General features: G+C 41.5%; 1 protein-coding gene across 2 annotated transcripts in view; it reads right to left on the bottom strand.

Annotated features, from left to right (window-relative positions):
• The window catches only part of STAM (signal transducing adaptor molecule), a 36234-nt gene extending 12126 nt beyond the window's left edge, over nucleotides 1-24108 (bottom strand). Inside the window, exons 1-10 of one of the 2 annotated variants that reach the window (XM_083825424.1) lie at nucleotides 23881-24108; nucleotides 20421-20563; nucleotides 12006-12090; nucleotides 4655-4730; nucleotides 4471-4566; nucleotides 3794-3940; nucleotides 3434-3524; nucleotides 1382-1574; nucleotides 977-1071; nucleotides 169-257 (exon numbers count right to left, since the gene is read on the bottom strand). In XM_083825424.1, coding sequence (XP_083681550.1) covers nucleotides 169-257; nucleotides 977-1071; nucleotides 1382-1574; nucleotides 3434-3524; nucleotides 3794-3940; nucleotides 4471-4566; nucleotides 4655-4730; nucleotides 12006-12073 — 855 coding nt within the window. In that variant the 5' untranslated portion in view covers nucleotides 12074-12090; nucleotides 20421-20563; nucleotides 23881-24108. The remainder of the gene's footprint in view (nucleotides 1-168; nucleotides 258-976; nucleotides 1072-1381; nucleotides 1575-3433; nucleotides 3525-3793; nucleotides 3941-4470; nucleotides 4567-4654; nucleotides 4731-12005; nucleotides 12091-20420; nucleotides 20564-23880) is intronic. The other variant, XM_083825423.1, reaches the window with a different exon arrangement.
• Nucleotides 24109-26434: the final 2326 nt, after the last annotated feature.

Raw genomic sequence — 26434 nt, 5'->3', positions numbered from 1 at the left:
AGATACTCATAAAAAAAAAAAAGTTCAACTTTTCCTTCCCATTTCTCTTTTGGTTATGCTCTCTTGATATTTCAAACTGATTACTTTCAAGGTAAAGGATGAAAGGGTTAAACATTGCATGTTTACACATACCACCAGTTGAAAACTCAGTACCTGTATCACACTTACTTCATCAATATAAACTGGTTCGGGCTCAGGTTCTATTGTCTCTACTTGAACTTCATCACTGAACTGCACTGTTTTCTTCTCGGTTTTCACTGTAAGGTAAAGTCAGATCTTTATTTTTTAAAATAGAAATAAACAAAGCAATGACAATGTTACACAGCTAGCATGTTACACCCTTGACACACACATATATTGAGAATACAAGAAATTCATCTTGCAAACCCATAAGGTTTACAGAAACGAGATTTAGCATCTTAAATCTTTGCCTGATATATAATGTTATTTTATTACATGCTTAGAGTACATTAGACTGATAATAAATTGATACAGGAAGATAAATCAATATGCAGCAAAAAATTCCTTCCATAATGTACACATACATACCGATATAATTTAGATTTCTTAAACTCTTTGAGCAATGGAAATGTTTCTGATTCCTACCTTCAGTTTTTCCTTGATTAAATATGTACTGTTGCAACCAAGTAAAAAGACAATTTAGAAGAAAGCTGCTGTTGCATACAAAATTTATTTAGCTGTCTATGGAATTGTTAAATGAGTCTCAAGGAAGCTAATGACAAAGCCAGCAGTATGCAGCATCCTATTTTTCAATAGATGCCAGCTTAGGTAACCTTGGTCTGACACACAGAGACATGACTAAGAGCACAACAAGGGCTCAGTTTTACTTAGAGCTTTACATTAACTTGCAACTGAACCTTTCCCGTTCAGGAAAGGAAACGGGGATAATACCTGACTATAGAAACATCCCTTGAACCAAGGCTTAACTTATATATGTAAACATAAAGTTACTTACTCATTTCTGGCTCAGCAGAAAGATCAGCTGTTACAAAATTAGATGGAAACAATCCTATACCCTGATGAGTTTCACCCTTCCACCAATTTGGATCACTAAAAGATAAAAATAAATAAATACACATTTAAAACCCCATACTGACATGGAATTTTTCCAAGAATTGCACTGTACAAGGCATTTGTATTACTTGTACATAAACACAATTTACATATATGCAGAAATCTTTATACATTAGTCTTTATACCATTACATTTCTGTGTCAAAAACCAAAGAGATAAAATATTTAATGTATAAATATGTTTTATTGCAATGGTATTCCAATATGCTTCTACATACCAGACACAATTATTCCTGATCGATTTTTAGTGTCTAAACCACTTCTAGAAAGCATTCTATACAAGTTACCTGTCATCAAGGATAGTTATAAGTTCTCCAGCTTTAAAGGTTAATTCGTTGTCTTCAGCAGCCTCAAAATCATAGATTGCACGAACCTTTCGGCCCTCATGTTTGTGATTTGTTAAAAGACTTGAGGTGCTTGGATACAAGCTGGAAAGCGTTGTTTGCTGTTGCCTTTGTTCTTTTAGTGACAGTTCAATAGCTACAAAAGAAAAAGTTATTCAGTTAAGTTATGAAAAGTTCTTAACCTACAAAGTTATCCAGATGAACATTCGCTTTATATTTGAAAATTTAACTCTATGAAAACTTGTAGTATAATTCCATTCTTTTTGCATCGTAACCAACTTCTGACTTTCATTTAGAAATAATGGTAAAAAGATGAAAAGATGTTTTACAACTATGGAGCATAATTCTGTTCCTACAACTACTGAGACTTTCAACGTGGACAGGAGGAATGAGTAGCACTTAAGCACAAACAGGAAAACTCAGTGAAGTGATCCATTTATTATTATTACTATTACTGTTAGCATCTTAAACAGATATGCAGATCTACATTCTAACTAGCATACACGAGGTTCAACTCTTCCAGACTGCTTAAAATGCTAAAAAGATACAGCTGTTCAGCTGCACACTATTTGCCTTTTAGATCAGTAGGCTTTAGCCTAAATCAGAGAATCACAGAGATTAATTAAGGTTGGAAATGAGCTTTGGAGGTCATTTGTTCCAAACCCCCACTAAAGCATGGTCACTTAGGGCCAGCTGTCCAGCACCATGTCCAGATGGCTTTTGAATATCTTCGAGAAAGGAGACTCACACCTCTCTGCAACCTACACCAGTGCTCAATCACCCTAACTGTAAAAAAGTCTGTCCTTAAATCATAATTTATAGAAAGCCTTTTGCTTGTCTATTTGTCTATCCCTTTTTTCTCTCCCTCTCTCTCCTGGAATAATTTTAAATTGCTTGATCACTTTCAATGAAACTTGACTAAGCAGAGAAGTTTCAGTCATAATAAACTCCTCCAAATTTGTAAATAGATGACCATGTATAAGATGGGACAGACTGAGACACAAAAGAATAGGACAAACATTAAAGAACCCATGCAGAATCTGAACCTTGAGACAGAGAAAACCCTTGAAAAACAGACTTTGGTGGATCAACTACAGAAGAAGCCAAAAGTAACATTTACAGATGGGCTAATGGTGATTTAAATAGGTCAAAGTTATATTAGAAAATAGCTAAATTAAGAGTTTTTCTATCAAAGATGAGAAACTGCAAATATCCACCAACTACTAGCACAGGAGCTTCATTCATATAATGAATGAGTCATTGTTATAACTTTAAGCGAAAAACCATACTACATACAAGGGCTAACTGATGCTTTTATGTTGCTGAAATCTGAACACTCTGTAAGCCATAAGGATCAGTCTAGTGTAAGAATAACTCTTTGCACATACCTCGTATAGGATCATTAAATGATCTTTAAATATACCTTGGTACAACAGTAAATAAAAAAAAACATCCTAGATTTGTTTACTGGGACTGCAGTGAGACATTTAACACTCTGCTTACAGCAGCCAAAGGCTTAAAGTTATTTTAAGTATATTAAAGAAGCATTATTCAAAGAAATACAAAGTTTAAACTAGCACACCCAACATACTGAATCCAACTTTGCATACCACTTATACTATAATCCTTATGGTCTGCTTCAATCAAATGTTTAAATTACAAGTGAATGTGCTTTACTGGCCCCTGAGAGAGGGAAAATCCAAATGCAAAACTTGTATCAAACATTTCCATTGTGGAGCACACTCTGAACATGAGGTTTTGCAGATTTTTACATTGTTTTGGTCTAGCAAGGGTTAAAAAAGATCAGGCATTATTCTGTTTTGTTTTATACATAGAACAGTTTTGATCTCTAACCCTCCAAAAAGGAAGGAATAGAAATCATATCTACAATCCATAAATGCACTGCACACAGTGAGGAAGGAAGCAAAACATTTGTTCCTGCCTTATTAGATACTTACCAACAAATTCTCTGGGTCAGCAAGTAAACGTACTCACCTTTAGCTAAATCCTCCTCTTCCTTTTTGTTAGTTACTGCACCAGGATCTTTGGCAACTAGTGCTGGACTTGCTTTTGCCTGTTCAGCAGCCTAGCCAAAAAAATCAAAGATGTAAATTAATTGAAAAACTGTGACAATGCCGTAAGTTCACCGTTTTGATTTGCATTCATCTGCAATATAAAAATCAAAGGAAAGCAGAGCAGTTCAACTCTCATATGAATGTTTTATTTAGAAAAGAAAGATTTTGTTTTGTTTGCCGAATGCATTATAGAATTCAAGACTACAAATTTTAAAATACAGAACTGAGGATAAAAAGAATTTGTGATTCCTTTTAAGAACCACCACAAAATGTATTATACCTGTGAGCCAATAGCTGGGAAGGTAACTCCTTGCTCTTTAAGATTTTTTATCATAGCAGATATTAAACTAAGCTGTGGGTCATTCTTGAATTCATCAGTCCATTCCACCATAAGGGCTTTCAGCTTTTCACAAACTTTTGGATGACCCTGCAGAAAAACAGAAACTAGTTAAATAATGTAGGAATCTGTTCTTAATTCCTAAATTTTACATAATTTCATGTTACTGTCAACATAAACTGTATAGACACTTTAAAGTCAAGTATATTACTAACTGATGTCCTTATTAGAAAGGGGACACCAGCTTTTCAGCACTGTGTTTGATGGCCTTCAGGAATACGACTTAAACAATAAGGACTAGCCTCAGAACAGAGTAAAACAAGGTTATAGAAAGGTCCCGTGTTATCTCCATTTGTGTATTTATAAAGTAATCCCACTGCCCAAGTGAACAGAATACATAAGTAACTACTGTGAAGTGATATTCCAGAAGCTCTTTCTCACATTCAGTCTTCACAGTAACTTGTATCCTTCTGCCCAAATCCCATCCCCACCCCCCTTCTCCTTGTTTCCTCTCCCAAAATTTCCAATCTTCCAGAAGTAGATTCCACTCCAATTTCAGGTTACCCCAGCTCTCTGATTTAGCTTTTATACGAAACATATAAATCAATGTAATACGTTACCTTATTCAACACATTGCTTACTTCACTGGCAAAATCTCTTGAACAGACTTCTAAATGAAAGATTTTACCACAGTTTGATACACATGCTCCTAGAAGCTAAAGAAAGAAAGATTAAAAGTCAGTTAAGAGTTTTTGCAATATAGCTTTCTAGGAAGGAAAAAGACTACATTAAAAAGTAACCTACTGTTAACGCCTGCATAGCAACATGGGGATCTTTATGGTTCACTCTCTTCATAATAGAACGGAGACAATCCTTAGGCCTAAAGAAACACAAGACAGCTTTAAAATAATGTACTGCAATGAACATTTCCTATTGCACACATGACAACACCAACAGAGAGCAAGCTCTCCTGAATACGAACAGTAAATTATTTAGTAGCTTTAAAGTGCAACGTTAAATTGAAAAAAAAAAAATCAACACCATTAGCTGTTCTAGCCATTTTTATCTGTATGATTGCTAGTCTTGGTTATCAAAACCAATCCTTTTTTTAGTTGGAGAGAATTATTGTAAATACTGCAGAAATGCATAAAATTCCTGACAATTAGAGTACTGTAGTTCTCTGTAGTCTGTACACCTTCATTAAATACTTTTTTCACTCTAAGAAAAACTCTTATCAGATAAATCATCATGTAAAATATTTTTATATGATTGCAATGTATTTCAAAATTTCATAATATGATTTTAATGAAACTATTTTTGATACATCAAATTTGTCTTGTTGCTTTTAATTTCTTTTTAACACAGGCCTCTTAATCTGGTATCAAAACAACACCTCTCAGCATCTAAGACACGCAAGTGAATTTACAATCATCACTTCAATGGCATGTTTGTGTTCTAAGATACTCATAATCGGAACAAGGAATACAGAGAGTGTTTCTATGATCAGGATCGCTATTTCTTGTGCTTCTCTCCTACCTGTTCCCCAGAGTGTCTTTCCCTGTGTGGGTTACTCTCTTTTCCCACTCCAACCTTCTCACACAACAAACACATTGAACTCCTTCAAATCTCAAAACTCTGTGTTACTTCCCCCTTCTCCAAGTGAGCTCTGCAAGTGCCCAAGGACACTGAACACTTGCTGCAAGGATTCAGAACTCATACTCCATTAATGACAATACAACTCGAGAAAGGAATACTTGCATTTCGTTTAAGAAGGAGCAGGGCAGAAGTTGTCGCTTTTACATGAACATAACCAAGCTTTCGCACTGTAAATCCCTTCCTTTTCTCCCTCATTTAACATCTCTCTAGTTCCCACATGCATCCATTCAAATCACAATGAAAAAACTGACTTTTTAAAGTTAGATTACAATCTCTACTTATGTCAATTTTGTAAATAAGCTAAGCCTAAATCAGTTAGAATCTTCTCTGGAAATACATATAAAATATAGTAACTGTCAGCGTTAGTCACTAACACATAAAACTTCATAAGCAAAAAACCTGAAATTAAGACATAAATGCTGTAGAAGTCTCCTTCTCGGATATTCAATGTTTTAATGTCACATTATAATTTTTATTAGTAACTGAAGTTAAGCAGAGAGCAAAGTTTCCTATGTTTAACTTTTGTCTTGCTCATCAATTACCACCAAGAAAAACGCTCAGTAAGCTTAGCTTCACTTTCAATACATCCCACTCCATACTTAAAAATTAGTCTGAATATTCTATTCCTTTTAGTAGATATACAATCACCTTATGTAATTAATATTTATTTAATGAATTAGGGTGATAATTTCCTCCACATACATTTCCTTAAAATCTACTGCTAATCCATGTTCCACATACATATCTAGGTATATTTGCTTACATACTGATTACCAACAGGCCTTTACTGCATTTTTTTTTAATTACCACCACTACGCTCCTCAGAATCTGTTTTAATCTACAGGATAACATTTATAAAGAAAACACATAGCAAAGAAACAAGTGGGGAAAAAAAAAGTATTAGACATACTGCATAGAAGTTTTAAAACAGCTAAATATAGAATTCACGTTTTACCTATGTTGTCCTAGATAGACATAATGGGAAAAGGAAATTTAACAAACAATTTGCATGGGATTTTCAGACAGTTTAGTGTATTTAAATCTGTGTGTGTCTCAGTTATTTTGTCTCTGGAGATGGTAGAAGACTGAGCAAGTGTAGGGTATAATTACCATGAGCATACAAGCATTACCTATTGAATAGCCCTAAAAAGATAGCCTTGAAATAGGCGACCGTAGGGAAACAGAAAAAGAGAAGGGTGAATTTAAAAGTAAGAGATTTTATGCTTTTCTGAGTATTTACAGCGACTTTGTGTGTTTTTTTTCTTGGAAGCAAAATCAGTTTTCTATTGAACTGATATCCAAGAACTAATATGAAACTCAGGTATAAGTTACACCACTGCTTGGCTATACTATATTTGGCAGTGTCTACATTTTACAGAAATGTCTTTCTCATGTTTAGTATTACTAATTATAGAAAATGCTGTCACACTGAAAGACTACATATTACTCAGTGTATACCTTCATACAACCAATTATTACTGCAAATGAAGGCTGTAAGACAAGTACTGTCCATTACCTATTAATTATCCAAGACTTCTGCTGTGTTCATTTTACCTGAGAAAGAATACATGATAAAACTTTCAGAAATAACTGTGTTTTTAAATGTATACGTTAATATATAAATAACTGCATTAATTTATGAGTAGGATATCAATGTGTTAGAACTGCAAATAAAAAAAATCATGGACAACGGACATTAATTGCTAAGCCAGTATTTATAAAAGTAGGCTACATAGTCAGGAGCTTAGTAGTCCAGGAACAGGACCATTAGCCTAAGATGATTTTGTTACGGTAACTCCTTCTAAAAACTAATAAACTAACAGGAAACCTTCAAAATCAAATGAACTTCCATATATGTCAAGTACAATTTCAAAAAATATATATATTAAAAAAAACACCTCTCATTAATTCATAAAAACTTATAAATACATCAGCAAATATTTTTGGACTGACCACAGCCCCCATTCCCTGTTCCCCTGCACTGCTCAGGGGAAGGAGGTGGAAGAGAGTGGATGGGGGGAAGATGTTTTTAGTTTCTCACTGCTCTAGCTTGTTAGTAATAGGCAATAAATTTCTTTAATCTCCTTATGCTGAGTCTGTTCTGCCCGTGATAATTGTTGAGTGATCTCGCTGTCCTTATCTCAATCCCTGAACCCTCTCCATAAAATTTTCTCCCCCATTCCCTTTGAGGAGGAGGAGGAGTGAGAGCAGTTGTGATGGAGCTCAGCTACCCAGCAAGGTAAAACCACCACACCACATGTCTCCATTTTCCTCCTTGCTCCATTAGGAACAAGCTAGTCCAAGAGCTTCCTGGTTTCTGTATGACACATACGCTGGATGACTATGGATGACTATGTAAAATGCTACTTACATTGGGTAACTTGAGGGGGTAGGAAAAAAGATAGGAAGTGGTTTAGAAGACTATCGAGCAAACAATTTTACTGTTTTCTCTTGTACAAACAGGCATGGAAACAACAAAAGGAGAATGAGCCAACCAGAATGCAGACTCACTGAGGTGGTGATTAAGCCATAAGGACTCAGGACAAAGTTAAACAAGTTGCGACACAGACAAGCCATTTCTGAATGACAGGTTTTCAATATCCAAATCTCTCTCCATGAACAGACAGCACTGCAACGTTTCTATTTTCTCAACCATTGCTATATTCACCCAAGCACCAATTTCATACTTTTTCATCCCCTCATTTTTATTCACTACCATTCCTAGAGAAAAATTGCAGTAGTTATGGTTTCAGACTGATATGTCTCATTAAGCCAAAACAAAAGGTACAAACTTCTCAAAGCCAAATGCAAACTTGGACTCAGGAACTGGTTAGCACTGAACTAAAACTCACTGAGGAACAAAAAGAGAGCCAGCAAGACGGGTGCACCTCATGCTAAAATATATTACACGTGGCCTTTAAGTTTCCCTTTCTTTCTGTTTAATGAGTAATTCCAGTGTCGTAACATTATTTTACTAAGAGCTGATAAACTATAGCTTAAGTTGTGTAAGCACTTGGATTTCAAGCCACCAGTATGCAGAATGTATACCTTTCCTGTGGTTAGTTAATTTAAAATGCAAGTCAAACACAACCAAAGGTTTTAAAATAAGTTTTCAAAAACACATTGTTTTAATCATCTTTTCGTGTTGAAAAGGCAACTTGTTCACTGAACAGTTTTCAATACTAGCAGTGTTCCTAAAAAACATAACAAAAAATGCAATACGCAACTGCAGAACTGGACAACTTACTAAATACATATATATATATATATATATATATCAGAGATTAAAAAAGCTGTTTTGATTGACTCATAGTTAGACGAATTTTAGATCACTGTAAGAACCTGATACGCAAAACATGCAGAAAGTATCAAGTTAATTCCAATTAAAATGAGGGAGCTTTGGAGGAGTTCCAACTTGCTAAAGCAGTATATTTTTTTTGGTTGAATTAAGGGAAGAAAGATAAAATCAGTAGCTATTGGTGATTTTCTGTACCCAAGGTATGGCAATATAAAAACTAACAGTAGCACAACTGTATGCATCCAGTTAGCAATTCTGTTACTGAACTGTAACTAATTTATCTTAGGAGAAAATGAAACTTCTTTGTAGCACAACAGGTATCCAACAACTACCCTGGATGCAAATAAATTGTTAGCAGACCTAAATGGGACAATGTGCCAGATAACACCATGCAACAAGAAGTGCCACTTAATAAATAATATAATCCTTCTAGTCTATCATGGCTTTTGGTGTAAGGTGATTTCCATCTACAACGTTGCAGGGCATGCAACTTAAAGACTAGTACAAAAGAAAATCCATAAAATAGAGACTATATAATCTAAACTTCTGCCAAGAACAGTTTGCATCAGACCAGAATTGGTGAAGAAATTAAAGCAGACACCAGTTCTGATGACCAGTATCCCTACCATAGGAACTTAAATTGCAGAAGAGTTACAAACAGTGTAGCATATCTGCCTTAAGCTTAATGGGGAATTCTGCCTTGCTTTACCTTGTTGTAGCATGACATAATCCACCAAAACAAAGAAAACACACTATCAGCAAGTTTTAACAGAATCTGATGTTAAGCAATGAGTCAGCTGGCAGCTTATTACAAGCAGGGTAAGTATCACAAAGGTTAAAGTCACAGCCAGTATAAAACCACTTTTGTTTTGTTCTGTTTTTAAAATCACAACAGAAATTCCAGCTGTCATGGAGACATTTAGCTGTATGTTGCCAGAAGATTTGTCTGTACTCCCAAGCAGCTGTCTCTTGCAGCCAAACAACACATTTGAGCACTGCTCAGGGTAAGTCACTGTGAGGCTAAATCTTGCCTATGCAAAAGCTTTCACTGATGAAATAGAATACTGAAGTCTTCGATAATATTATTATTGTTACAGGCTCAGCATCAACACACACACAGCAGAAACACAGTTTTACATACAGGGACTAACAGCATTATTAATAACTTACCAGCTGTTATCTTAACTGGAGTTATACCCAACAGCACAGCAGTCTCAATACACCACGCTATTTATAAACACTCCTCTAGAGACCATCTCTAATCCCAAGGAATAAGCTTATTTTCGAACCTGTCCTTCGGAACAAAAATCCCAGGTGAGAATTTGCTGTCTGACATCCTGTACTGTTTCCCACAGTCTTACAAGGCAGTCCTAGTCCTTCTCAGAGAAGCATTGCTCTAAACAGCAGCAATGGCATGGCTCTCTTTTTGATGCTAGTCCTTACGTGAACTATTTCAGAGAATGCTTGGGGAGGACGTATTTAACACACGCCCAAAATCTAAATACAACACTGAATAAAAACGTGATAGATACACTGAAATATTGTCTTTAAGCTGCATTTTTTATTTGCTATCTCAACTTACATTTTAACTTTTCATGTCCAAGAAATGAGGCCATGCATAAAGTCTATGAGAAAGTTCATTAAATAATTAATGATGGAAGCATTAATGGCCCATATCAAGGTGGGTTTCATTCAATAGCACATTTTCAAAATGAACAGTTAATAAAGCCCTGATGTCATAAAATAGCTTCTCAGAACAAAGGGAAAAACACACAACCTCATTTCTGTGACAAAGAGGGGGCAGCAGATGCTTTCTATTTTGGTTCTAGCAAAGCTTCTACACTGTCTCAGTCTCCTTATCGCTTAACTGGTGAAATATTGACTGGATTGGAAGGGTGATAAGGTGGGTGGAAAGCTGGCTGGACTGCTGAGATCAAAGAGCTGTCACCAGTAGTGCAAATTCCAGCTCTTGGGACCAGTACTGCTAAATGTCTTCTCTAATGACCTAGATAATGGGAGGCAGTGCACTCTCAGCAACTTTGCTGACCAGTTGGAAGAAGCAGTCAATACACTGGAGGGCTGGGCTAACTAGAGGGATCTGGACAGTACGTAGAAATGGTCTGGAGAAATGGGCAGACCTCATCAAATTCAACAAGAGAAAGGCAAGGTGTTGCATCTGGGGTGGGCAGCACTAGCCTGCCACCAAGAAAGCAGCTCCACAGGAAAGGATTGGCAGGTCCTAGTGGGTGACAGCAGTCAGCAGTGCAGCCTGACTGAAAAGATGACCAGCCACATCCTGAGCCACAGCAGAACATCATCGGCAGCAGGCCAGGGAAGTGATCCATCCCCTCCGTTCAGCACTTGTAAGACTGCACCTGCAGTTTGCCTGGTTTGGGGTTCTCCAGCACAAGGAGGATATTGACACGCTGCAGCAAGTCCAGTGGAGTGCTGCCAAGACGGTTAGAGGAGAGTCACGTACACGGAGACATGGAGATCTGGGTTCAGTTTTGAGAAGGGCAGGCTAAAAGGGGACCTCATTGCTGTCTTCAACTCCTTAAACTGAGAACACAGAGAAGATGAAACCAGACTCTTCTCAGAGCTGTGGCCACAGGGCAAGATGCAGCAAAAAAGTAGGAACAAGGAAAATTGCAATCAGATAGCAGGTTTATTTATTCACTTGCTTACTATGAGAGTAGTTAAATACTGAAATGGGTTGCCCATATAGGTTGTGGAAACTCTGTCCCTGGAAGCATTCAAGGCTCGGCACGGTCCAGAGCAACCTGATCTAATTAGACTTGTTTCAAGCAGGGGGGTGGACTAGATGACCTCTGGAGGTCACTTCCAAGCCAGATTATGGTTCTACAAGAAAACCCCTAATGATGTCTCCTTGATTTACACTGATACTGCTAAAACATTTCAGCTTGGTTACTCTGTTACACTGGTGAAAAACTGCTGTATGTAATTCCTAATTTTAACAGATCAGTTAGTATCTCCAAAGGAAGAATTGTAAATATTTGGGCAGAAAATCCCTGTTTTCCTTTTACTTGTAGTACTTACTTACCAGAGTAGATTTCAGTTAAGTTAAACTGAGCTGCTTCAAAAGTCTGTACAAGACAACAAAACTTTCATTCCTCTCATCTCTCAGAAGACTGAAATAACAAAATTAAAGTCTATGAGGAGACAATTTCTAAAATCACTTACCCTGTGCGTGACTGCCCAACTTTATCACAAATGTCTAAAATGAGGCCCCAGTCCTCCGCAGTGTTCATCTCACTGGTTGCTTTCTCTGATGAAAGAAGTACAAGTAAATCAAAATACAATTATTATTTAAAAAAAAAAAAAGATAATTTAACTGAATTGACAATAAAGATGTTACAATATTATCACTGTATACTGCTAAATGCATGACAAATTAATATATTTAATATTCATATATTAAAACTGTTATACGTAATTCTTTTTATTTTTCAAATGTTCACTTGCAGCTCTAAAGTTATGTTAATAAGCAAATTAATATACATGTTTTGTCCACATAATAAACATACACAAAATTGTATCAGTTAGCAACAGATTTACTTGGGGGGGGGGGGGGGGGGGGGGAAGGGAGCATCTGGAAATGCTAAGTTTAATACGACATGAATACTCCAAGCATTAGTTCATTGTTAGCAGAGTCGGACATAACAGCATTTACCCCATCACCAGACACTAAGCTGCTGTATCTTGCATTTGCTTCATATGTATTTTCTCCTTTCTCCTCAATAAGGAGGCTTCGACAATTCACTAACAGTCACTAAACTTTTATCTCCCCATTCTCGTCTCCGCTTTGGGTGATATATTCCACCTTCTCTTTCAGCTACAGACTGCTAAACTAAAGCTGATCTGATAGAAGCCACTGGGGCTCTTTTCTTCCAAACCTTCTGAATAGGACAAGAACAGTCCCTGCTGAAAAGTTAAGAAGTAAAGAGGATAGGTGGAAACAGAGCAGAAGTAAAATAGACTAACTCCTTCCCTAGTTCTCCACCAGGAAAGCTTGGGTACACAGAGGGTAACGATAAATAAAAGCGATAAAGGAAAGGGAGCCTTACACAGGAGCCGAACGGAAGGTTATCTGAACACTGACAGATCACATCAGGGCTGGAGACACACAAGCAATTTCCATTATTCTCCACAGAGGAGAAACGGGCACAGAATCATAACCTATACCTGCTTCATCTAATATTCACCTCAATCTGTAAAACACAAAATACGCCTCAGCAATGAGTACCATCCCTCAGGGAACGTCTCAGACTACTTTGAGAGAAAGACAACGCAAGACATCTAATCTCCAGAAATGAGAAGGAATTATTAATCCCAAAGTTGACAGCCTCTGTCTCTCTGAATGAGTTTCTCTGTCCCACAAACTGAAGTCAGATTGCAGTTATTTAGCTTCTTTAATCCAGAACTAACATGCAGAAAAGCAAAGCTCTCTGGTTGTGTTCTCCCAAAGTATTTCTGAGGAAAAATGAAAAAACCACCATATACAAGTGACACGTAACCCATCAGTTGTACTACTTGCTGCAATGAAGACAGCAATGCCACACAGCAAATCGGAACTTACTTGATGACAAAAAACATGTCACAATCAACAAAAATAAGAAAGACCCCGAGTAGACAACATGCTAACATATGGCACTAAGAAATACCAGCAGATCAACTGACAACTTTATTTTTCTTTCAGTCTGCTAATGTTCTAAATCACACTTAGGGCTAGCATAACTAACAGAGAAATTCTTGATTTTTAAATCTTATTCATGAAGGAGACACAATGGCAGAACCCAGTCATCAAGCAAACTAAGAATGCCAAAACATGAACACAGAGGAATGAGACTGCACCCCATTTATATCAGTGAGCATTGTTCCATTACTTGAGAATTTGAATTCTGTTTTTGAGGATACTTTATAACATACAAGTAAATGAGATACTAAATAAAGGCAAGGAGAAAGCCAGACTGCAGACAGCTGGTCAGCACAGTCCAGAGCTGCACAAAACAAACCGCACGGAGGCAGTTTAGTTCCAGGACTCCCCTGCTGAAGTTCATTGCCAGTTTTGCTGGAGCTGGACCAGCTCCATTCAAAGTGCGCCTACACAGCGCCCTGCAGAGCCCTAACTTGCAGCCAGGCTTAGAGCTCACGTGCAGCCTCGCACACCACGCAGTTCACCCCTGCCTCACACTGTGCTTCAGCTAGGGCATCCTTCAGCAGAGAAGTCCAATGGAACCGAAATTTGGGCCTCATACATTAATCTTCATAACAGACAGTACTTCTGGCAACAATTAAATTCTTCTTTCCTCACGACATCAGAGAGAAACAACGTGGCAAACTAAGAAGTAAAAAAAATGGATGCTTAGGGTTTTAAAATTGAAGAAACATAGAATGGTTTAGGTTAGAAGGGACCTCAAAGATCACCCAGTTCCAACGCCCTGCCATGGGCAGGGACACCTCCCACCACACCAGGTTGCCCAAAGCCCCATCCAGCCTGGCCTTGAACACCTCCAGGGATGGGGCATCCACAGCTTCTCTGGGCAGCCTGTGCCAGTGCCTCACCACCCCCTGAGTGAAGAATTTCCTCCTTCTATCTAACCTAAATCTCCCCTCTTTTACTTTAAAACCACTACTCCTTGTCCTACCCCTACACTCCCTGGCAGAGTCCCTCCCCAGCTTTCCTGTAGGCCCCCTGTAGGTACTGGCAGGCTGCAATGAGGTCTCCCCAGAGCCTTCCCTTCTCCAGGTTGAACATCCCCAGCTCCCTCAGCCTGTCTTCATCGGAGAGGTCCTCCAGCCTCTTGATCAACCTTGTGGCGTCCTCTGGACTCATTCTAACAGGTCCATGTCCACTTGTGCTGGGGGCAGCCTCAGGGCTGCTCCCAATCCATTCTCCACCCAGCCTGTATTTGTACTTGGGATTGCCCCAGCCCTGATGCAGGACCTTGCACTTGACCTTGTTGAACCTCATGAGGTTTGCACAGGTCCCTTCCCTCCAGCATGTCAACCACACCACACAGATCGGTGTCATCAGCAAACTTGCAGGAGATGCACTCCCACTGTCCGTGTCACTGACAAGGCTGCTGAACAGCGCCGGTCCCAATACCAACCCCTGGGGAACACCACTGGTCACTGATCTCCACCTGGACACTGAGCCACTGACCATAACTCTTTGAGTGCAACCGCCCAGCCAATTCCTTGCCCTTGTGGTCCATCCATCGAGTCCACGTCTCTCCAATTCATAGACAAGGATATCATGGGGGACAGTGTCAAATGCTTTGCACAAGTCCAGGCAGATGACATCAGTTGTTCCTCCCCTATCCACCAATGCTGTAACCCCGTCGTAGAAGGCCACCAGATCTGTCAGGTACGGTCTGCCCTTAGTGAAGCCTTGTTGGCTGTCACCGATCACCTCCTTATTTTCCATGTGCCTTAGCAGAGCTTCCAGGAGGATCTGCTGCATGATCTTGCCAGGCACAGAGGTGTGGCTGACTGGCCTGGAGTTCCCCCGGTCCTATTTTTTTCCCTTTTTAGAAATGGGGATTATGCTTCTCCTCTTCCAGTCAGCAGGAACTTCACCAGACTGCGTTGACTTCCCAAATACGATGGACAGTGGCTTAACAGCTACATCCAAGAGTTCCTTTAAGACCTACAGATGTATCTCATCAGGTCCCACGGACCTGTGCACCTTCAGGTCAAATATCACCAAACCGTGTTTTATGCCAATTTAAATAGCTTGGCTAAAACTAGAGATAAGATGGTGATTAATGAAGTCCCTAATCCACATCAACCTCACCAATTACAACCTTCATTTTAATTCTCAAATGGAACATTTTGCAGCTTTACCCATGAATACAATCACAAGTGTTCTACCACAGCTACATTTCTTCTTAAAAGTTGAACCTAGTCCTGTCTAAAAACTGCCATTTGCTTGTAACACCTCCCCACCTTCTGCTGTTAGAAGGACTCTTCCTTCATCACCAAACATTAAGTAGTTTCTTACCGTATTTCACTCTGAAACCCAGTTTCACTGTGTGCTCTCTGTCTTCTCTAGTAATAAGCATTTATTACTTCCCTTAGATAAAAATCAATCTTAAGACATGAACAAAGTTTTCTGCCCCTAAAGGTTCAGTTAAATTCTGATTCCAAGGAGGGCAGTTAAAAGCTAATGGCACAGCGTGAACGCTAGCAGTACAGGAGCTGACACAGACTGGCCACAAAAAAGGCCAGTGCCTCTGTCAGAGCGTCAGCGAGCAACTCTCACCTTTCACCACGCTGGCAGCAGGAGCAACAGAGACGCTTTGACGAAATTGCTATGTTGCATCAGTGTTTTGTAGACAAAATTACAACTTAGGGCTACTTAAGTTAAATTACTTACATTATCATCACTTAAAACCCACGAACACTCTCTCCTCCAACGTGAGGCATGCATTTGCAGCCAAAAAATCCTTCACGTGCGTTCAGCATTTCCTTACTCCAACTAACGGCTGGCGCCCCACCCGTCTTCAGGTACAGCTGGCACGCCACTATCTTAGCACCAAAACAGACTCTGATGGGGAGGTAAAAACACAGATTTGGACTTCAAGTCTTAGGGTAGCTTACCACAGGAGACAAGAAGATAACCTCAAGTTAAACTTTGAAATGTTCTTCATCCTCCATCTCTGATCAAAAATAATTCTGTCATGGTAATATTAACGTCTACCTCTGACCCCCTGAGTGCACCTCATCACTGCTACAAAATCTTACCTGGCTTGCTGAGTGCCAACATGAGATCAGAGAACATTTCAGGCTTTACTGAAACAACTTTTAAAGACAGCACTGGCTCCTTCACAAAATCAGTGTTCTTTAAGACTTATTAATGCTATTTCAAATGCAAAGGAAAACAGAACTACATGACACAGGGGCATACCGTACCAGACTTTATCTCCAGTTTTCCATAACAGCTCTCTCCCACAAAGTTGTCTCACTAATGAAGTAAATGCTCAAGGTTTTGTTTTTTTTTTCTAGCATAAGCAAGACCTACAAATTAATGTACCAACTTCAACCTCTGCAACACTGTACCATCTTATGTTGCCTCAGATTTTAATTGTTAGTTTCTAAATTTTACAGCATTGCTTGCTTTCTTTGTTCTCAACTTTCACCTCTAAAAAGTGGCAAAAGTTGTTGTTTCAGAGGAAATGGATACTTAGACCTATGGCTTCTTTGGACAACAATAACTAATTCTGCATAATACAAGAATGCCTTTCTAGATAGCTTCTAATAAAACACAAGAAACACATACAAAAGTAACACATCACATTTTTCAGCCAGTTGGAAAGACACAGAGTATGAAATCAGGGATGTTCTCCCTTTACATACCCTCTGTACTCATACAACCTAACACACCAAGTACAACCAATTCCATCTTGCCCCGAATTTAGTCTCTAATATACAACATACCTAAAGAAAGAGATGCCTAGGAAAACACAGAAAAGACTAAGGTAAGCATTAGTTGTACTTCCCTACAACACACATTGAAAGAACCCCCCAGAAAGGTGACAGGATTGCTGAAGTGCAGCTACACCAACGCACACAGCATGGGCAACAAGCTGGGGGAGCTGGAAGCCGCTGTGCAGCAGGAAAACTATGACAGCTCCATCACCAACACACAGTGGGACAGCTCGCACAGCTGGAGCACGGCAATGGGAGGCTACAAACACTTCAGAAGGGATAGGCTAAGAAGGAGAGGTGGGGGGGTGCCCCTGTGTGTTAGGGAGCGTTTGGATTGACTAGAGCTTAGTAATGGCAACAACAAGGTTGAGTGTTTATGAGTGAGAATCAGGGAGAAGGCCAATGAGGCAGATGTCCTTGTGGGAGTCTGCTATAGACCACCCAACCAGGCTGAAGAGGCAGACAAAATATTCTGGAAGCAGCTGGGAGAAGTCCTGCAATCACTAGCCCTTGTTCTCGTGGGGGACTTCAACTTACCAGATGCCTGCTGGAAATACAACACAGCAGAGAGGAAATGGTCTAGGAGGTTTCTGGAGCATGTGGAAGACAACTTCCTGACACAGCTGGTGAGAGAGCCAACAAGGGATGGTGCCCAGCTGGGCCTTTTGCTTGTAAATGAGAACATGGGCTAGCGACTGTGAGAGTTCTCCCAGCTGCTGATAGAATATTTCATCTGCAATTCATCAGCAGTCCAGTCTATCAGGGAGGTCCCAGTCAACTGGTGGCTAGCAAATGTGACAGTCATATACAAGAAGAGCTGGAAGGAGGACCCAGGGAACTACAGGCCTGTCAGTCTGACCTCAGTGCTGGGGAAGCTCATGGAGCAGATTATCTTGAGTGCCATCACGCAGCACCTGCAGGACAACCAGGTGATCAGGCCCAGTCAGCACGGGTTTATGAAAGGTGGGTCCTGCTTGACAAACTTGACAAGGAACCTGTCCTTCTATGACAAGGTGGCATGCTTAGTGGATGAGGGAAAAGCTGTGGATGTTCCCTACCTACACTACAGCAAGGCTTTTGACAGAAAAGAACCTGAAGGTATTAGTCAACAGCCAGCTGAATATGAGCCAGCAATGTGCCCAGCATCCTGGCTTGTATCAGAAATAGCGTGGCCAGCAGGACCAGGGAGGTGATCGTCCCCCTGTACTCAGCTCTGGTGAGGCCGCACCTCGAGTGCTGTGTTCAGTTTTCGGCCCCTCACTACATGAAGGACATTGAGGTGCTGAAGCGTGCCCAGAGAAGGGCTACGAAGCTGGTGAAGGGCCTGGAGCACAAGTCCTGTGAGGAGTAGTTGAGGGAACTGGGGTTATTTAACCTGGAAAAAAGGAGGCTCAGGGGAGATCTTATGGCTCTCCACAACTGCCGCAAAGGAGGTTGTAACAGGGCAGGGGTCGGTCTCTTCTTCCAAGCAACTATCAATAAGACAAGAGGAAATGGCCTCCAGTTGTGCCATGCGAGGTTTAGGCTGGATATGAGGAAACATTTCTTCACTGAGAAGTTGATGAGGCATTGGAGCAGGCTGCCCCATGAGGTAGTTGAGTCACCATCCCTGGAATTATTCAGAAGACATGTAGGTGTGGTGCTTAGGGACATGGTTTAGTGGCAGTCTTAGTGGCAGTACTAGGCTGGACTTGACAATCCTGGAGGTCTTTTCCAACCTGAGCGATTTTATGATTGTATGATCTCACTGTGTCTGAGGCAGCCTCATCAACACAGACACCACTCAGCTCAGTGAGCTGTACAGAACAAAGACCGAAGGATTAAAGATCTGGTAGGAATGCTCAAAACAACAGTAAGACAAGCTGGGAAAAAGTAGAGATTTTATGGCAAACTGTAACAAATCCTCAGAACTTAAACAACCTTTCACCCAGAACTACCACAACAGAGCAGGAAGGTGAGCACATCAGAGAGATATGATAATGATGGTGATGACTCCATAAACAGGGTGCATCACAGGGAAGTAACACAAACAAATGGTGCCAGGATCTATTTGCAGAGCCCCACAAATCAAGCCATAGTAGAAGTGGTATTTCAGAAAGATCAGCAAGAGACATTACTATCCACATCCAATATATAGTGTTATTTTTACCAGCTAGAGGAACAGATTTTACATGCTGGAGAACTACCTTGATTATTTTGCATGTTGACATTATAATGCATGTTGCCACAGCTGAAAAGAGGGGAAGCACTTAAAGTGACAGCTCTTCCCTGGGAGGAAAGTAAAAGAATTGCCAGTAAAGTACAGCAACAAAAACTCCTTTGCCTAGGCAATGTGAGTTGTTGGCTTCAAATTTGCCTAGCTCAACTCAGAGTCTGGTGATTCATTTGCAAAAAGTGTGATACTAAAAAAAAATTTTTTGGCTATTCTACAGAAGAAATATTTATTTCACTCATCTGGATCCTGTCAGCATTGCCATTTTTCATTGAGAATGTACACCAAAGTGAGATATCCTTGTTCTTCAGAAACATTTATAAATAACTGGAAAGGGGCTGGCTACACCCCCTTTCCCATACGTTTTCTGCTCAGCTCACAGTTAATATCCTTCTCCCTAAAACAATGCTGAGAAAAGCAGTAGGCCACCTTGAGCAGAACAGTGCCAGTCTCCTGACAATCCGAACCACTGCTTGGAAGTCATCCCTCCTTGCAGCCAGAGGTAAGTTACCTCACTCTGCATTCTCCAGAATCCTTCAGGGTCAAGAGTCTCCTCGGCGACAATTTGCCCTCCTTTTGGCAAACAGAGAAAAGCCCAGCTCGCAGAAACGCACAGTTGGGTGGTTTTGAAGATGCTGCCTACCAAATGGGATAAATCTAAAGACTAGCCAGTTTAAAGAGCAAGCGTATTTTATTATGAGAAATTGCACAATGCGACTCGAGGTCAAAGCATTTCTTACACCCTAATGCGTCAAACTGTATGCTGTGGTACCTTAACCTAGTTAGTTACTGTACCTACATATGACTGTGAGTACAGTCATACGTAATCCATGCATATTATCACATTTCTAAAAGAGCTGTAATAATAAAGTGGTCGATAAATGCCGTAGTTGATAAAAATGTGGGAAAAACAATTACATCAGGTTGATAGCTCTACTACATTACTAACCTACCTGCTTAATTTCCTATTAGTGTAAAAATTAAGCCTGAATCTTTCCTTTGTTCCCACTCCTGTGATGCCTCAAACCAGTACACCAGCTCCAATGAGAACAAGACTAACACGCAAAGCAAATGCAGGACGTGCCTTCATCCCTTCCTGTGGGTAAGGGAGAAAAATCATCCAAAAGAGTTACGTCATTTGGCATTCTGGACATTGTTGGATGACAGATCAACTTTGAAAAGTTTTTATTTTAATTCCTTTCAAAATTAAAAGTAAACATCTCCCCTTAAAATCGTGTGATTTTTTAATAACTCATACCAGAATTTGTATTTATTATAACCTATAAAATTTCAGAAATATATTTAAGTAGTAAGTTTACGCCACAGAATAAAAAGCTCTTCCAATTCTCTGCTTACAACATAGATTAAGTTTACAACGCTTAAGACCAAGTTAGAATTAAGTATGCACAGCACTGAGTCCAGCGTTACCGACTGTATTCTCGAGACAGCATCTAAATAACACTTGAGAACTGCTTCAACAGTAAGTTCTTCATCAAACCCAGCCTAACCACTGCTACATTACTAATCAGCCTGTCATTACAGACTAGCAGACAGTCTTTTGGTTCGTCAAGCACATTACATCGTTACCTTGCTTGCAAACTTACAGATAAACCCGTACTTCTCAGGAACAATTCTCTGCAAAAGATGTTATGACTGAGGTTATGAACCATGGCAGAAATGGACTTCATGTTACACTACTAAGAACATCATCAATTCTAAACCCTCATATGGAGAATTAACTATATCTTAACTATATCCTCAGCAGTTCAGTATCTTGAAGGGGTTTGTTATTTAATATTCCAGTGTTATGTTCCTTACATGGACGTACTGTCAATGTTTTCCACAGTTGACTGTGAAAACCCACACCAACTTACGTCACCATTGATTAGCATCCCTTCATGTTGAAATATTCCTAAATATGGTAAAAAGAGGGTTGAGAAAACAGAAGTATTTGGACTCCTTGAGGATGACAATGACCTATCTCCTGAAATCTAGAGGCAGCTTACGCTAATAATATTTTAAAATGTTTAACAGTAGTCTTAACATTATTTTGACAGTCACGTCTAAAGAAGTGGTGCACCCCTCAAAATCTACGCTGTGTACTAAACTGACTCCAAGTGGTACACTATTCCGGATGACCAAGCTCCACAGCATGAGCATGCTAACAGGATTAGGCAGATGCTGATGACTGGAGAGAAAAACTGAGAAATTTCTCCTTCTGAGCTTAGAGACACTCATGCTTCCCAAAATAATGGCAAGCTAGTTAGTCCCAGATGCGTTCACTGCAATCCATCATCCAAAACGATTCCAAAGTCATTTCCAACTATTACACAGCACTAATTAGCTGTCCAGGAGTCAAGAATTCACAGCTACCACAGCAACACTATCAACTAGACCGATGTCCAGCTTCATATGAAACTAAGACTAGCTTTTGACTGCTTTCCTACTTCAGGAATATGATTTTCAAAAGAAAACTTCCTTGCTGAGCAGGAGCAAAAGCAGAGCACTCAACTTTCCTTCTGAGAAAAGAACTGTAAAGTAACACTACTGCTTGACAACTTTTGGAAGTTTCCCGAGAACATGAGAACTTACTCTACAGCTGACGTTATCTTACGAAGCCTGCCAAGAAGTTCATCCAGATAATAGCGCGTTCCCAAGAGGCCTCGGGGAAGAAGGGCCTGGGGACACTTTCCTGGAGACTTCACCATTGCTGCCTCCATGGCATAAATCCAGTTAAGCGATGGATAAAGGCAGCAAGTAGTTCTGCCACCAACTCGGCTGTCTACTGCTTCTTTGCTCTCCCTCAGGGCACTGTGAAAGGGGGCCCACACAAAGAAGCTGGATGTATTGCCTGGGGAAAAGCAGCCCATGGCCCACTACCTGCTTTTCCAAGAACAATTTGGAAGTAAGTGGTTATTTACTAGTGTTCATATGATACACAGAATAAAGCTTTTGAAAAATATCTACTGGCGTCTGTACTAGGCTGTCGCAGCAGGTAAGGTGTTGGCGGCATCCTCTGTCCTCAAAAATAGCAAATAGCCCACTGAAGTACCAGATGGGCACTACTACTCCACATCGTTAAACTCACAGTGCTGACAAACGTATCTATCAGCCTCAGCTCTCTATAAACTCATTCAAGCAGCCTGATCTTCACCACTGCTAGACAGCTGCCTTAAGAAATAAGAAAACGAGCACTTTCCAGAACCTCAGCCACCACTTTTTAATCTTATTAGTTCAAATAATTCTCAAAGATATTACCAATGTTTCAGCCCTCTAACGGCCCACAGAAAACTGGCAAGCAGTGCGATGTCTTCCGTATTTTCAGCTGCCGAATTATGCTACAGGACAGTGAAACAATGAGGAAAAGATACTTACTACTTTTCAAAATATAGAACTGTTGACTTTGCCATCAAGAAAATTACAAATTAAAGGGCAGCGTTCACCAGAAAAGACCGTGGCACACTTAATTATTCAAAATGGGAAGAAATGGAGCTACGCTTCATTAAGATGCAACAGATTAACAATTCCTGATAACATACACACAGAGTCCGTGTAACAATCACTTGTTTATGCACTAACCCTTCCCCCAGAAAGAAATACCCACTTTCCAAACAGTTTTGAGTTGTTTTCTGAAGGCCTGGAATAACTGAATTGGAGCCCTGACTTGTACAGTTGGGTAAACATCAAGAAACAAACGGCACGTTTGTAGCTGAGAGGTGCAGCAAACAGAAGGCTACTGAAGAAATGTGTTCCCAGAAACATCGACAGTGCCACACTGCTGTTATGCTGTGGGGAGGTAATGGGGGGAGGTGGGTGCGTATCCAAACTGGAGAAGAAGTCACTTTATATCCTGCCGGATCGCTCGGAATTACACAGATGTCAGCAGCAGGTACGAGACCAGCTGTATTACACAATCAGACGTGCAAATTTTCGGACTGCCTACGTGTTTGTTTTACCTCGGGTTTGGCCACACGAGCACGAAGCGTAATTTCTCTCAGGTGGAAGCCTCTCCGTGCCGCCTGGCCTTGAAACGAGCCAGGTGGGGATGAAACCCGACCACAGCCCAAGTTTCACTGAGAGGGGAAAACAAAGCTCCCGCAGGGATTCGCGTTAAGGCAGCGACCCCAAACCCGCTCTGGGAACCGTGCCTGCCTTTGAGGTGCCTGCGGCTAGCGGCCCTGCCGCTTCCCACCCCCGGGGCAGGACGAGCTCCAGCCTCGGCCCCGCACCCCTCGGCCCGGCACCGCCGCCCGGAGCCTCCCGAGGCCGGGCAGGGCCCGCAGCCGCCCCGGGCAGGCCGCAGCGGGAGGGCCGGGGCCGAGCGGGCCGCGGAGGGAGGCAAAGAGGGAGGGAAGCAGGGAGGGAAGGAGGCGGCGGTGCCCCGGCGGAGATGGGGCTCCCGGAGCCACTCACCCACATCCTGGTCGAAGGGGTTGGTGGCGAAGAGCGGCATGGCGGGGCGCGGCGCGGCCACCCTCCGCTCCCGGCAGCGCGGCGACCGAGCCACGGGCCCGCGGCTGCGGCTCCTGCTCCTCCTCCTCCTGCTGCTGCTGCTGCTCCTCCTCGTCCCGCCCGGGGTCGCCTCGGCCGCCGCCTCCCCGCAGGCCCGGCACCGGCCCTCCCCGCGCAGCACGCCGGGAAACCGGGGCCGGCCCCGCCGCCGCCTCCCGGCCCCGGGCTCCCCCCGCCCCGCCTCGCCCCGCCGCGCCCTTCCCGCCCCGGCCCCGCCTGCCCGCCGGGGGCACCGGCAGCCGCCTCCCGTGAGGCGAGCGGGGGTTCGCCTGAGCCAGCCCCGGGGGCTCACTGGGGACCCGCTGCCGCAGGGATCTCGTTGTCCTGGGCTTGCAGCGGTTTCATTACTCCGGGCTGGCTGGGGAGCGGGCTGAGCTCAAAAAAAAAAAAGGGCTAATGCCCGAGTCGTAGACATCAGAAAGTAACAGAAAGGCCAGAGGGGGGCCGCTAAGATGGGCTGGAGCACCTCGCCTATGAAGACAGGCTGAGGGAGCTGGGGGTGTTCAGCCTGGAGAAGGGAAGGCTCTGGGGAGACCTCATTGCAGCCTTCCAGTATTTCAAGGGGTCTTTTAAAAAGGATGGAGAAGAGCTCTTTACTTGGGTAGATAATGATAGGAAAAGGAGGAATAATCTTAAACTAAAAGAGGTTAGATTTAGACTAGTTGTTAGGAGGAAATTCTTCACTGAGGGGGTGGTGAGGCACTGGCACAGGCTGCCCAGAGAAGCTGTGGATGCCCCATCCCTGGAGGTGCTCAAGGCCAGGCTGGATGGGGCTTTGGGCAACCTGGTCTGGTGGGAGGTGTCCCTGCCCATGGCAGGGGGTTGGAGTTGGATGATCTTTAAGGTCCCTTCCAACCCAAACCATTTGCTGATTCTAACACTGGCACATGACAAAAAATGGAGAAGGTACGGCTAATGTTTGCAGCGCAGAAACACTAGATGAAATCAATAGCCCTAACTATGCTCAATAATGAATGTAATTGCATGCATTAGGCAGGCTTTTGCCACATTAGATGAAAACTCCACACCAAGCCTCTTCCCGTAGGGATTTGCATTCATCAGGCGCTACTTGTTTTCATTTTTTCCAGGATCTCAAGTTCTGTTTCTTTCTCTATCCACAAAGACTGATGCAGGTCAGCATTGATCTACTGCTCAGGACAGACTCCTTTTCAGGAATCTAGTATTCTCTTTTTAGATTCTGCCTCAATTTGATGACATCTGCTAGATATTCCCAGAGGACACTTTACCTCCTCGCTATTCATCATCCCCCCACTATGTTCACAAAAGACATATGGCAGATGTTCTCGGAGCCTGCTTTATCCCCTCCTTTTTCATCCCTTCCTTCTGATGGGTTTCTAAATGAATTGTAAGAATCCTTTTAAAACAGGCAGAGCCTTTATACTTTTTTTTCTTTAGTAAGAGCAAACACGAGATGTGGGGAATTTGGCTTTTAGACCCTCTTCAGCCTGAATGGATTGCAGCCCAGTGTTACTTCCCAGGCAACACCCCATTCAACCTTCTGAAAAAGGTAGTCCACACTCAGGGAGCATCTTAAGGCTTTATAATTGTGGCTCGTGTTTTGTTTCTATAATTATTTTTTTTTCTGTTCAACACAGCATAATGTACAAGACTCCTCTGAATGCTCGACACTATACTGAATCTCCCTCTTCTCCCCATCCCATGGCTCTAGCACTCTTATTGCACAACACTGGATGATGGTTAGAGCACTCTCTCATGAAGCGTGGGTTTTGCCCTCTCAGACAGGGATGGCTATGGAAACCAGCTTTTCCACTTTGTGTGTGAGTAGTATAGGGAACATGCCATTAAAAAGGGTGTGTTAAGCTTCCCTTATTTTATGTAGTTCAAAATGTTTGTATTATTTCCTACTGTATTTGAAATGGGACTCATGCTGCCTAAGCTAGCTATCTAAAAGTAAGGAATCTTGTCCAAGGGTACAGTGTCACATTGCATCTAATTTCAGGGTAACTACAGCTGATACAGACTGCAGCAACACTGCACTCCCCATGCCCACAGCTATGTGCTGCCATCACATTTCTTGCTTTAGATTTGGAATTTGATCCAATTCATTTGTGGCTGCACAATCAGCTGATCCAACTGAAAACTACCTCACTGCAGAAAAGTTCCCTGTTGGATCATGTCACTCATCTTCCTCACCTTGTAATTAGATCCCGTGCAAGGGAAGAGCTGGGAAGGAGTTGCTGGGGACTGTACACCAGCTTCACCAAACTGGATCAAGAAAAACAGGCACGTCCAGGGGATTATTCATCTATTTCTATTTCAGACCTCCTTCCAAAGATGCCTTCTGCAAAGGTCTGACTATTAATTTCATAGAGGAACCTATCTGCCCAACACTTCTCTGATGCAGAACTTGTCTTCTGACACCCTTATAGCAAGCTAAATTTTCTTTCTTTTTAAATGTATGTACTTTTTTTAC

This window comes from Anser anser, assembly GCF_964211835.1.
Source record: "Anser anser genome assembly, chromosome: 2".
In the NCBI taxonomy this organism is placed as follows: Eukaryota; Metazoa; Chordata; class Aves; order Anseriformes; family Anatidae; genus Anser; species Anser anser.
This window is presented reverse-complemented; position numbering and strand designations above follow the sequence as displayed.